Source organism: Cadophora gregata (genome assembly GCF_030347475.1).
Source record: "Cadophora gregata isolate MNR1 chromosome Unknown scaffold_5, whole genome shotgun sequence".
NCBI lineage: Eukaryota > Fungi > Ascomycota > Leotiomycetes > Helotiales > Ploettnerulaceae > Cadophora > Cadophora gregata.
In genome coordinates, this window is record NW_026695928.1 from 1102293 (window position 1) to 1114620 (window position 12328).

Genomic DNA, 12328 nt, shown 5'->3' on the forward strand with positions numbered 1-12328 from the left:
CATCTGGGTCATTCTAGGCTGTCTGCACCACCAAAGCGACAAAGATTATGTCAGCTCACAACTCTCCGCTGCTGAACTCTCCAACTCGTGCGCATCCTCGCATCTCAACAGCACCAGAACCTCACCTCACCTCACCTCACCTCACCTCGCCCCAGATTTCTGCTTTCCTTGCCATGACTAACAACAACATCTTCGACGCAGCTAGCGACGCGACCGGTCAGCCATGTATCCACTCAGCCACATACGATACGCACGCCATGTCGTATCCAGAAGCAGATCCAACGCGGGCAGGGAAGATTCTTTCGCGCCCTAACCGTAATCTTATCAGATCCCGAGGCTGCCTCGCCTAGCCTCCAGAGCCTGCTGCTTGGCCGTCGAACCCCGATGTCGGTACAGGCGGGGCGGGACATGCAGTAATCCAAGACGGATAATAGCCATGGGCCATGGATTCAAGGAGGGGAAGAGACGATCTGATAACCGTGAAGCTATTCTTGCCTCACCTTTTAACCTTACCGTTGATTGAGCCTCTTGGCTTCATCGACCGAAGACCAGCGCTATCAATAAGTTATGGAGATTTCGGTCACCAGCGACTGCTCTAGATCTGGGCGAAAATCTCTTCCCCTTCGATCGACATTCGGTTGTTGAACGCTTTGCTGTTTACTCATTGGCTTGTGGAAAATCCCTCACTTGAATGTTGTGTTACCTCCTTCCTTGGGAGGATATTTCCATCGGATTTCCAACTTCCAAGTTTCTGTGCAATTTCAGATTGTAATTGATTTTCGGGAAAGATTTCTAGCTTGCGAGACGTGTGGATTCTTCTTCGTCCCAAGTTTCACTCATTTCGAGTTGTAAATGTCAGCTAAGGATTCGACGACAAACAAGTGTCTTTTGTCGGAGAAAATTCCTAAGTTTCGTTTCGATCGTTCGGTCCTAATTGTGATCTGCGGACCTGAAGCCATACTGGTACTCTGTCACTAGTGAAAATGCCGAGAAGCACACCAGCTTATAGTTAAAACGATTGCAGGTGTGATGCTTATTGCCGAACCACGCTACCCCCCCTCACGAACAGGCGCTATGCACAGTGACGGTGCATTTGCCGTTGATCGCATAGTGTTGCACTGAATGGGAGTGTCTGTATAATCGAGGACCTCGGAAAAGAAGGTCATGGGCAAGAGCCGTGCCGTATTATTTCTGGTAGAACATCACTGCTTATCAGATCTTGAAATGTGGGCAGTGTCGAGACCTTATTTTTCCTTTTTTTCCATATCGGTAAGGCTTTGGACACTTTTGTCCTGGACATGCACTGCAAGATCAAATGACACTTTTCGCAAGTGAAGAAGATGGCAGATCAAGCAGATGGCGGATGATGCTGAAACCTCGTCGACTTCTGCCCAAAGATGGAACTATTAAAAAATCGAGGTCTTCATATTTCTCACTTTTCAGACCTTTGCAAGATTTGCAGTCAAGATTCATTCTAGCATGCGGAGTTATCCTCGCAATTTCAGCAGGAGCTCCTCTTCCTGTAATTGGGGTCATCTTTGCGAAAATTATCGATACATTTCCCCCTTCTGAGGAAGAAGTGCAGAAGAGAATTTCGCAGCTACTCGGAGTTGGTCGGTAGGCCCTTTGGACTTCTCTGAAAATGGTCTAACGATTCCAGCTTGTGCATACTTTGTTGTAACATGGGGATGGGCGTTCTGCTGGGGAATCGTTGGTGCCAGAATATCTAGGGGGCTGAGAACCCAAATGGTCAACAGGGCACTGGGCCTCGACCAGACGTTCTACGAAACTCAATGTCCAGATGTAAGTCACTTTATCCAACAGAAATGGCAGCCAAACTTATTTGCAGAAAGATCACAAGTCGTTTGACAGTAGATGCACAGACAGTCCAGGCTGGAACTGCTGAGAAAGTTGGAATATTTCTCCAGTCAGTCAGTTACTTTCTGGTGGCTTTCATTGTCGGCTTCAGCCTCAATGCTCGTCTCACTGGTATATTGTTTGCTGCTGTGATCCCTTCCATGACTCTGGTGATCATCACGGGCACCACTGTCCTTGGTGCCTTCTCCAGGGAAGCATCAGAATATACGACATCTGCTGCTTCAGTTGCTGAAGGTGCCATCAAGGCTGTTCAGGTCGTGCAAGCTTTTGATGCATTCGATTCTCTGACTAGTGATCATCAGAGCCATCTCAAAGGTGCCATGAGGGCTGGTATGAAGAAGGCCGTCGCTGGGGCTGTTCTTTTGGGGAGTGTATTTTTCATTGCGTAAGTCTTCGACGCTAACTTACTCTTCATGGAGCTGATGATTTATAGGTATGCAGCAAATTCATTGGCTTTTTGGCAAGGTGCTCGAATCATCAGGGATAGCAATGGAAATGGAAGCGCCGGAACTGTCTACGCAATCGTCTTCCTTATTCTCGATGCTTCATTTGTTATCGGTCAAGCGGGGCCATTCATCCAGTCTTTCTCTCAAGCTGCCTCCGCCGGAAGCCGAATATTTAGCTTAATCGATTACCCGGATATTGCCATCAACGTTTATTCCGAGGACGGTGTCCAAGCCGATGATGAAACTTTCGGACCTGATAAAGAGATCGTTTTCACAGATACCAGTTTCGCATATCCGGCTCGATCCATGGAGACCGTCCTGGATTCAGTCACTTTCAACATCAAAATGGGATCAACTGTTGGTATTGTAGGTGCTAGCGGAAGTGGAAAGAGCACTATCGCCGCCCTCCTCCTGAGACTCTACGATCCTTGCCAGGGTAATATTACGATAGATGGGCATCCTCTCTCACAATACAATCTAGCCAGTCTTAGAAACCAGATCGCTCTTGTAGACCAAGACCCAGCTGTATTCTCGGGGACCATTTACACAAATATTCGAGATGGCTACAAGGGATCTGAACTCTCTGATGACGAAATGAGAGGGAGGTGCATTAAAGCTTGTAAGGCCGCAGATGCATGGTCCTTTGTCAGTTTGCTTCCCAATGGAATTGACACTTGGCTGGGAGAACCCGATGGAACAAAGCTTTCAGGTGGGCAGAAGCAGCGCCTTTGCTTAGCCAGAGCTCTCGTTGGAGATCCAGCACTGCTGGTGCTTGATGAAGCAACCAGTGCCTTAGATACGATAAGCGAAGCGGCGATTCTCACGTCTCTTGGAACTTCACGTTCCATGGGGAATAGGACGACAGTTATGATTGCTCACAGACTTGCGTCCGTCAAATCTGCAGATAATATTATTGTCATGGGGAAGGGTCGCATACTTGAGCAAGGTAATCATGAGACGTTGATGTCAAGTGATGAAGGAGTTTACCGTCGACTGATCGAAGCTCAAAAATTAACCTCGGAAGATGTCACAGATCGGTCGGTGTCAACAAAACATAAGTTCACCTTCAATGACAACACTGAGCCCGCGAATTCCTTTGAATCGCAGGTAAGTCACATCTGATTAACTAGATGTCGTCAACTTTGATTCCGTGTGCATTGAGGACCCTGTGCTAATGTCCGAGCAGCCATCCGATACTCTAGAGGTGCCGTCTATCAAAGATGAGCAATTTAGCACGGTAAAAATCCTCAGACGTTGCCTCGCCCTGAGCCAAGCAAGAGTCATGTTCACGATAATCGCGCTGATGGGGTCCCTGACTACCGGCGCCTTGATACTTGGAGAGTCCATTATTTTCGGTCATCTCGTCGAGCTTCTTAATGGACTGGTTCCTTCTGCTCAAGTCGACTTCTTCTGTCTTATGTTCTTCGTTGTAGCTTTGGCTGCTCTCTCAGGCTACATCATTTCCGGTTCCTGCTTTGGAATTGTCTCGGAGCACTTGATCTTTCGCACTCGAGACATTTCCTTGCGTACAATTCTCCGTCAGGACATGGAATGGTTTCTTCAGCCCGGTCGATCAACATCGGCACTTACTTCGGTCATCAGCATGGACGCTGGCCATTTGAGTGGTCTTTCCGGGGTCATTATAGGCACCATAGTCTCTGCATTAGTGTCTGTGGTTGGAGGAGCAATTTTAGCACACGTCGTCGCGTGGAAGATTGCAATCGTTCTTTTCGCTACCTCTCCAATAGTTATACTCGCTGGATTCGCTAGAATCTGGGTACTTGCTAGAGTCGAGGAAAAGAATCAGCATGCCTATACGGAGGGTGCATCGCTCGCATCGGAAGCCTGCTCGAACATCCGTACAATTGCTGCGCTTGGAACGGAAAGGCTTACATCAAAGAGGTTCCATGTCGCCGTTGACAAGCATCACAAACAAACATTCCGAGGTACAGCTCTCGGGAATCTGATTCTGGCGTTTGCACTTGCAGTCACGTAAGTTTTTTGACTTTGATAGCAAAGATTTTGCTAACACTAAACAGCTATTTTGTGTATGCCCTGGCATATTGGTGGGGTGCAAAGCAAGTACGTTCCGGCCAGTACTCGAGCCTTCAATTTTTCATCGTCCTTCCAGCTATCCTCTTCTCGGCTCAAGCAGCAGGCCAGATCTTCAGTCTTGCACCAGACATTGGCCGAGCAAAGGGTGCAGCCTCTAGAGTCTTCGCACTTCACGATCAGAAACCTAGCATTGATACCCCATCCAACAATGCTATGGTCCCGATGAGTTCGATAATTACTCACAAAGGCAAATCGACAGCGCAGACCGGAAGTATAACCTTCCAGAACGTGTCCCTGAAGTACAAATCCCGTCCCAATGCTCCTGTCTTTTCAAATCTCAATCTCACTATCAAAGCTGGCGAGACTGTCGCGCTTGTAGGACGGTCAGGTGCCGGAAAGACCTCGGCAATAACTCTCATTGAGAGGTTCTACGATCCAACATCTGGCACTATCCTCCTGGATGGCGTGGACATCAAATCTGTGCCAGTATCCGAACATCGTGCTAGGATAAGTCTTGTTGCTCAAGATCCAGATCTCTTTTCTGGGAGTGTGGCTTTCAATGTCGGACTAGGTGCTCGACCAGGCCATGAGGCGACGCGAGAAGAGATCATCGAAGCATGCAAAGCTGTTGGCATACATGACTTCGTCAACGGGCTGCCTGATGGATATGAGACGTACGTAACCCATCATCAAGTATGCTGACTCCAATATTGATGCAAGATAGACAATGTGGAAACAACGGCTCTCAACTATCGGGGGGACAAAAACAACGCGTTGCAATAGCAAGAGCTTATATTCGTAACCCTGAGATCCTGCTTCTGGACGAAGCAACGTCTGCTCTGGGTATTTTTCCCTACTATGTCTTATCAAATACCTCCTTCGTCGCTAATCATTCCTCGCAGACTCACACTCCGAAGCACAGATCCAAGAAGCCATCTCCGCTGCATCCCGTAAACGTACTACAATCATGATTGCACATCGACTTACCAGCGTTCAACGCGCAGATCGGATACTAGTTTTCGATCATGGAAAGATCGTTGAGGAGGGCAGACATGAAGACTTAGTGAGAGGAGGTGGCATATACGAACAAATGATCAGGGCACAAAATCTAGGCTGATATCTGTTGAATTGCCATCTATCTTATATACTTGCGTCTTGTTCGAATGCTGGAGCATAGAATGGCGAAGTGGTCGAGAATTTGTAAAGAGAGTACATTGTGTTGCGTGGCAGCAGTAATTAGGAACTTATGTCTACCATGTATTACATCAAGGAGTGTCACTGCGACCATATTTCTTCTTCTTCCCTCTTCAAAGCAGCTATCTTAGCTACATACCACTAAGCTGGGGCGGCGTCTAGTCGAATGCTCTGTCTAGCTCTTCGACATCCCTGCTCATCAGTCCATCGTGGAACCGAGTCGACATCTTTCCAGTCCTCTCCATACTCCGAATCTCCGCCAAACCTTGGGAGTCGTTGAAATCTCCACCACCCATCACACTAACCGGCCTCTAGAATGAACTCCCCAAACCTTTACCGAACCCGTTGGCATATCAGATCAATATTTTCCTCCCGCCCGCCACGCCATTTCCGTCCTCGGCATCGTCAGTGGAAGGGTTATCATATTTAGTCAACCGACTTAAGCAGTCTAGATACAAGTCTGATCACGGAAGGCCGTACCACCTTCTCTTTAAAACACTCGGCGTCGTCACCAAAGCGATTATCTCCCCATCTGATTAGACAATGCTTGCCGGCTGCAAATCAAATCTCTGATATAGCCACCCACCCCAGTGATGATGATCCCGATATCGGGCTCATCGCCCCTCGTTTCTCTAACGGATCAGATAAATGCTCTTGGCAGAAGAGACTTTTCGATCCACCCAGTAGCCAGTGCCGAGGATGCATCGCGTGGAGTTCTTCTCAAATCACAACACCACAGTGACGACCCAGCAAGGGTGTGCAGCATCACATCTCGGCGTCATCGTCCTTCTCGTCTTTCTATGCATGAAATCATGATCCACCCCACTAATACAGTTTGCATGTGGCACAGCCAACGAATCATCGACAGCTTCGAACAACGACCCTGGGTCAACTAGACTGAAGTCTCTTGCGTCACCTCAATAGAGACATGTGGGCTATCTCCACGCTAAAGCGAGATGAAGGTTGTGAATCGAACGCTGCAGTGGTCGGCCACGCGAACAGCTTCTTGCTGCAGGTCCATCTAATTGCTATCGACACACCTCATGAGCAGGGCAAGGAGCAGTGCGCAGTTAAGAGATCCAGACGTTATTGGTATGGTTTGTAGACGTTATTGTTTGCCGGCGTGCTAAAGACTTCACATCACTTGGGCTCAAATCTCCACTTGAGATCTCGATAATTGTTAGTACGTCGAGCGCTTTTTTTGCGAGAAAATCCGACCAGGCGAGGATCTCAAATAATAAAACCTGGAACGCTCGTCTATCGATATTTCAGAGACGGACGACAGTCAGAATAAGCTCAGACGCCGTTGCCTCGAAAGCTCACGGGATATCTCTCTGCCAATGCTCGACAGGCCGTGGCATCGTTCAAGACTCAACGATATCGCTTAAGCAACAATCTATATTTCAGAGTCGAAGAATAACTCTTTCTGCGGTCACATCAATCCGACATCTCGGAAAACAAACGCTCTCATCCCACGTGTCTCAGTTCCGCTCTAGCTTGTGATCCATCCTCCTCCTGCAAGCTGACGAATGAGCAGCGACTCAAAGAGTACTTGTCATCAACCCCCCAAAATCGGCAAACTCAAAGCCACACAGTACCAATAAGACGTGATTGATTTCACATCTCACCACCCGTGGGTCTGAAGCAATCAATCATACACAATTGATCTTCGCCATTGTTTATGACCAGTTTTGCTGGATCTGAGAGGCTCTGTAGTTTTTTCTTTTTGGAAAAGGAAATCGTTATAAGAAAGACGAAACAGCAGCAGTTATCTCTGCAAGCATCGAACAATTTCTGGATATCACTATCTTAATATTCATATCTTCTGGAATTACGATCTACTTATTGCCGATTGTTCTTGTATCCTCCTTCTTGGTCACGTTACTCGCCTCGTCTGAGCTCCCTTCAACACATCATGACACCATCAGCAATCAGCTCGCCTCGCGAAGGCATTGAGACTTTCACCAATGGAGTATCATCTCTCAACGGTCGAATATATGGAACTCATATCAACGGCAATACAAATGGCCACACAGCATCCACCATACCACCCACCTCCTCAGATGAAGTCCTCGACCTTCTTTGCGTAGGTTTCGGTCCAGCTTCACTAGCAATAGCCATAGCCCTCCACGACGCCAACATAACCCCAGCCCCCAAAGCTCTCTTCCTCGAGAAACAACACCAGTTCGCATGGCACGCAGGCATGCAGCTCCCCGGAGCAAAAATGCAGATATCATTCTTGAAAGACCTGGCTACTCCTCGAGACCCCAGATCGAATTTTACGTTCTTGAATTATCTCTTTGATCAGGGGAGACTGAATCAGTTCATCAACTTGGGTACTTTCCTCCCATCTAGACTCGAGTATGAGGACTATCTTCGTTGGTGCGCCAAACACTTTGAGCGGGAGGGGAAGGTCGCTTATGGGATGGCTGTCGAGAGTGTTAATATTGCTGAGAAGAATTCAAGGGGAAAAGTGGTAAGTTGGGACGTGACTGCTCGTTCAGAAGATGGAAGTTTGGTTACGAGAAGAGCTCGCCATGTTGTCATTGCCGTTGGTGGACAACCTGTGATTCCTCAAAATTTGAGAGGTATCAAGCATGTCGCTCATTCTTCACAATTTGCCAACATGATCGGAAAAATACAGGAGAGAGAAACTGGGAAGCAGCTACGCTTCGCTGTGATTGGAAGTGGACAGAGTGCTGCTGAGATCTTCAATGATCTGTGGTCGAGGTTCCCTGAAGCGAGTGTGAAACTCATCATCAAAGGCGCCAGTCTGAGACCCAGTGATGATAGTCCTTTGTAAGAACCCTTACGCTTGTATCACGTTGAGAGTCCTTTTTATAGACTTAGAAGCTGACAACCCTTCCAGCGTAAACGAAATCTTCGATCCCGACCGCGTAGACGGCATCTACGCGCAACCCTCATCTGAGCGAGCAGCAGCCCTCGCTCTCGACAGAGGTACCAACTACGGTGTAGTGCGACTTTCACTACTCGAGCACATCTACGAGCAGTTGTATATGCAACGGCTCACCACATCATCCGAATCCCAATGGCGTGCTCGCATCATCCCCAAGCGGGCAGTGATCTCAGCTACACAGTCGTCCAACTCCAGCGTTCTGCTGAAAGTAGCAGATACCGCTGAGAGTAAACGAGTTGATATCGAAGACGAAGAGGTAGAGGTCGATTACGTATTTACTGCGACGGGATATGTGAGGGATGCGCATGAAGGGATGTTAAGCGAGGTTAGGCATTTGTTGCCTGCGAGTGGGAAAGGAGGGTGGGACGTTGGGAGGGATTATAGGATTACGTTTGAGGAGGGGTGTGTAGACGATAAGGCTGGTGTTTGGTTGCAGGGCTGTAATGAGAAGACGCATGGTGTAAGTTCTTACTTCCTTTTTTATTGGAATATGGGGAGGTGGATTGAGTTTATGATGTCGGCTAATCTGTGTAATTTGTAGTTGAGTGATACTCTTCTTTCTATATTGGCGATCAGAGGTGGAGAGTTGGTTGAAAGTATATTTGGGGAGGGTCATGCCCGACCGTAAATATGTTCTCAGTCTGGTGGTAAGAGAGATAGAATTGGAACATTTGTTGGCGTTCAGCATCTAGCATTTCTCACATAGGCAAAATTTACCTGCCGCTGCATAAGATGATAAGCATCAGAGATTTGTCGAATTAGTGATTTTCTACCACGATAGATCTATGCACATACGTCAAGTGCAGTTGTACCATGAGCTAATGCATTCTCATGAATATTTTGATATTTCCACTCTGCTCACTCTTGAACTATACCTCTCAACTCTTCAGCTCTTCCAATCTCCCCTCTAATATTCCCCACTCCGCAGTCCCCTCCCACGCATCCCTCGCCTTCGCCATAACACCCCTGACCGCACTCCTCGCCTTCATCTTCCACCCCTTCTCAACTTCCTTCCCATCTACCCCCTCCATGCCCCCATAATTTTCATACGCACTCACCAAGTTATCCGTCACACCTACCACAGCCTGCCAACCGTCCTTCTCAACCAACCACTCTGCCTCAGCAGCACTCATCACCAACCTCCATCCCCGCTCCGCACATCTCAACGCGCCTTCGTGATCTCGTTGCCAGAACCGCAACTTCTCAACCAAGACCCAGAGCTCGCCGCGCTTGGTTATAAGTGGGACTATCTCGTTGTCGACCATAGTGATCAACGCACGACCAAGTGTGCCTCGCGGTGGGATGTATTTCCCGTTATTTTCGGACGCGGATTCACCAGGGTAGGTGCTGGGTGTTCGCTCAGAGGATGTGACCTCCGCAACTAGAGCACGTAGCACGTCTATATCGATGGCATGTTCTCCAACAGCTGGAGCGCGTATTCTGAGAACGGCCCGGAGACCGAGGAGCAGATCAGGAAATGAAGGAGGAGAAAGGCGGAGCGCGATGGTTATTACGTTGTCGTAGATCTGCCAGTTGGAGTGGGCGAGTGCCGCACCGCGTTTGTAGGCTTGCAGGGCTTGGTGGAGGATGGCTTTGGGATCTTGTCCTATGTCTTTTCTTGGGGAGGTGGCTTCTTCCGAGTCAGAATCTGCGTCGGTCGTTGATGGAGGGAGGATCACATCTTTGGCAGCTGCTTTCTCTAGGGTAACGAGTTCTTTGTGTTTGGATAGGAGAGCGGAACCGAGATTGGAGTAAGTCTTCGCATCAGTGTCGTCAATCATAATGCTTTGCTGGAAAGCGATGATAGCTCCATCCCAATTCCCGATTCGGAGGTCCAGATCGCCAAGTCGTGACCAGGAGTCTTCGTTTTGTCGGTTGACAACAGTGGCTTGCATGTATGCATCACGGGCTTCTTCCAACTTGCCGGCCTTGACGTAGTATTCCCCTAAACTACGCTGTGATCGTGCATATCTGTGCTTAGAGATCTCCCATGCACGCAGCCAACATGCTGGGTCGTTCTCAAGATCACCTAGGATGCACCAGAGACGGGGGGCATGAGCTGGGGTAGGACGCATCTCGCCTTCCCAATTTTCGGTCAAGAGCTCAGGGGCATCGATGTGGAATTTGTCCATCTCTGGGCCTTTGGATGAGAAATACAGCTGGCGACGGATAACCTGCCGTGCTCTATCTTCTTGACCTACAGTGTGGTAACAGAGGGCTACTTCAGCCCAAAGCTTCAAGCGCTTGAAGATCTCGAGGGCAGATACAAAACTACCTGCTCCTGACCAGGCATATGCGAGCTCAGTTTCTAGTTCCCATCTCGTTGGCGTGTTGAGTTGGTAGATATACCGTAGGCGTTCTGCAACAGGTGCAGATTCCGAAGCTTTCGCTCGTGGCATGAACTGCGTGACTCGGATTTCAGGAATGTCTGCTACTTCTGAAGAGGGCTCTTCTTGAGTATCGGCGATGATCTGGTCAACAATGACTTGCAACTGGAGGATACTGCGCTCTTGGGTTCTGGAGCGGTGGGATTCGATCCGGCTGCGTACTAGGAGGGCCTGTGTGTAAATTTGCCAATTGGTGGGCTTGTCTGAAAGCACTCGTGTTGCGAAGGGAAGAATCTCTTCACTGTTCAACTTGTCGAGAGGAAGAAAGGTATCTTTGATGGTTGCCTCTGTGAGAAGAGTGATTTGGTCCAGGGATTTCAGTTGAGGTTGGTCATTGGGTTGGAGCCCTACTAGCTCTGAAGGTAAATTGGTAGGATCAACTTTGTTGGTGGTGAACTCTATGGACTCTAGAAGAGTGTCGTCGTTCAGCTGTAATGCCTCTGGTTTGGTCGAATCTCCATTTGACATTGTGCTCTCTCTGAGGCCATTTGACAAAGCCTCAGTTGAGACGTCAGACTCGCTGCTCTGAGCAAGGACCACCAATTGTGACAGATCATTCTGCTGGAACTTCGTTCGCTTCCCAAGTGCTCCTGTTAGAGCATAAGTGAACCCGGAAACCGTCTTAGCAAGCTTCACGTTCTCTCGAGCCTTGATATCATGACCCTGGAGGATGTAAACTTGTGCTTTTTCCAACAGAAACTGCACCTTTGCTTCTGTCGAAAACGTAGATCTGTCGCCTAGAATTTCATCCTCCAGGCCTTTCAAATCTTTATCAATAGCATCCTGCAATACTGTAAACTCGCTCAATCTTGCACCGGAAACGCCAGACAGAAGTCTTTGATGGTATGCATTGATCCTGAAGCGCATCCACTTCGAGTCATTGAATGCTCCTCCCACAATCCGCGGAAAGAAGACTGTGAAGATGAATCTCGCAAGACAGAACAGTTCTACGTATGGGATGTATTGATAGACCGAGACCCCATCAATATCCAGACTTCTCAAGCACTCCTCCTTGAATGTATCTCCCTCTCCATTCCTCGGAAACACATCCCCAAAGTCCAGTGGTGGTCCCGTGACATTGGCCTGCAAGAAGGCATTAAAAGCAGCTAATCCTACAGTCAAGACTTGCACAGCTCCTGCTTCGCTATCAAAGCCTGAGCTCTGCAGAGCAGCGTCTTGTTCAGGTCTTGGGAGAGAGATTGTTTGAATGAGCTTTCCATACAGGGCCTGTGAGGCTGCGTTTCGGAGGACGGCTCTGTAATTCCCGCCCTGGTATTGAGACACTACCTCTGAGAGCTCCGAATGATCTTTCAAAGAATCGAGATTGAAGAGCAAAGCATCGAGACTCCCGATTCCAAGGACAGTTGGATTTTGAGACATTTTGTTTGTGGTGTCAAGGGGTTATTGAAGTTCATTTTTGTGTTCAGATTTGTGAAAATCTTCAAATTTGG

The 12328-nt window shown here is 48.4% G+C and overlaps 3 protein-coding genes across 3 annotated transcripts; 2 read left to right on the forward strand and 1 right to left on the reverse strand.

Annotated features, from left to right (window-relative positions):
* The first annotated feature begins 1659 nt into the window (after positions 1 to 1659).
* On the forward strand, positions 1660 to 5639 carry ONS95_011139 (uncharacterized protein). Its single transcript, XM_058504738.1, has 5 exons — positions 1660 to 1803; positions 1850 to 2263; positions 2312 to 3431; positions 3511 to 4316; positions 4364 to 5639. Exons 2-5 carry the CDS (start codon positions 2019 to 2021, stop codon positions 5079 to 5081), a joined length of 2889 nt encoding a protein of 962 aa, XP_058359294.1. The 5' UTR covers positions 1660 to 1803; positions 1850 to 2018; the 3' UTR covers positions 5082 to 5639.
* A 1849-nt stretch (positions 5640 to 7488) lies between these two features.
* ONS95_011140 (uncharacterized protein) lies at positions 7489 to 9118 on the forward strand (the record flags this gene model as incomplete). Its single annotated transcript, XM_058504739.1, has 3 exons — positions 7489 to 8372; positions 8443 to 8950; positions 9032 to 9118. The coding sequence occupies 3 exons, from the start codon at positions 7489 to 7491 to the stop codon at positions 9116 to 9118; spliced, it is 1479 nt and encodes a 492-aa protein (XP_058359295.1).
* Positions 9119 to 9368: 250 nt separating this feature from the next.
* Positions 9369 to 12257, reverse strand: ONS95_011141 (uncharacterized protein; the record flags this gene model as incomplete). The annotated part of the gene is made up of 1 exon (XM_058504740.1): positions 9369 to 12257. The coding sequence occupies one exon, from the start codon at positions 12255 to 12257 to the stop codon at positions 9369 to 9371; it is 2889 nt and encodes a 962-aa protein (XP_058359296.1).
* Between the last annotated feature and the right edge of the window lie 71 nt (positions 12258 to 12328).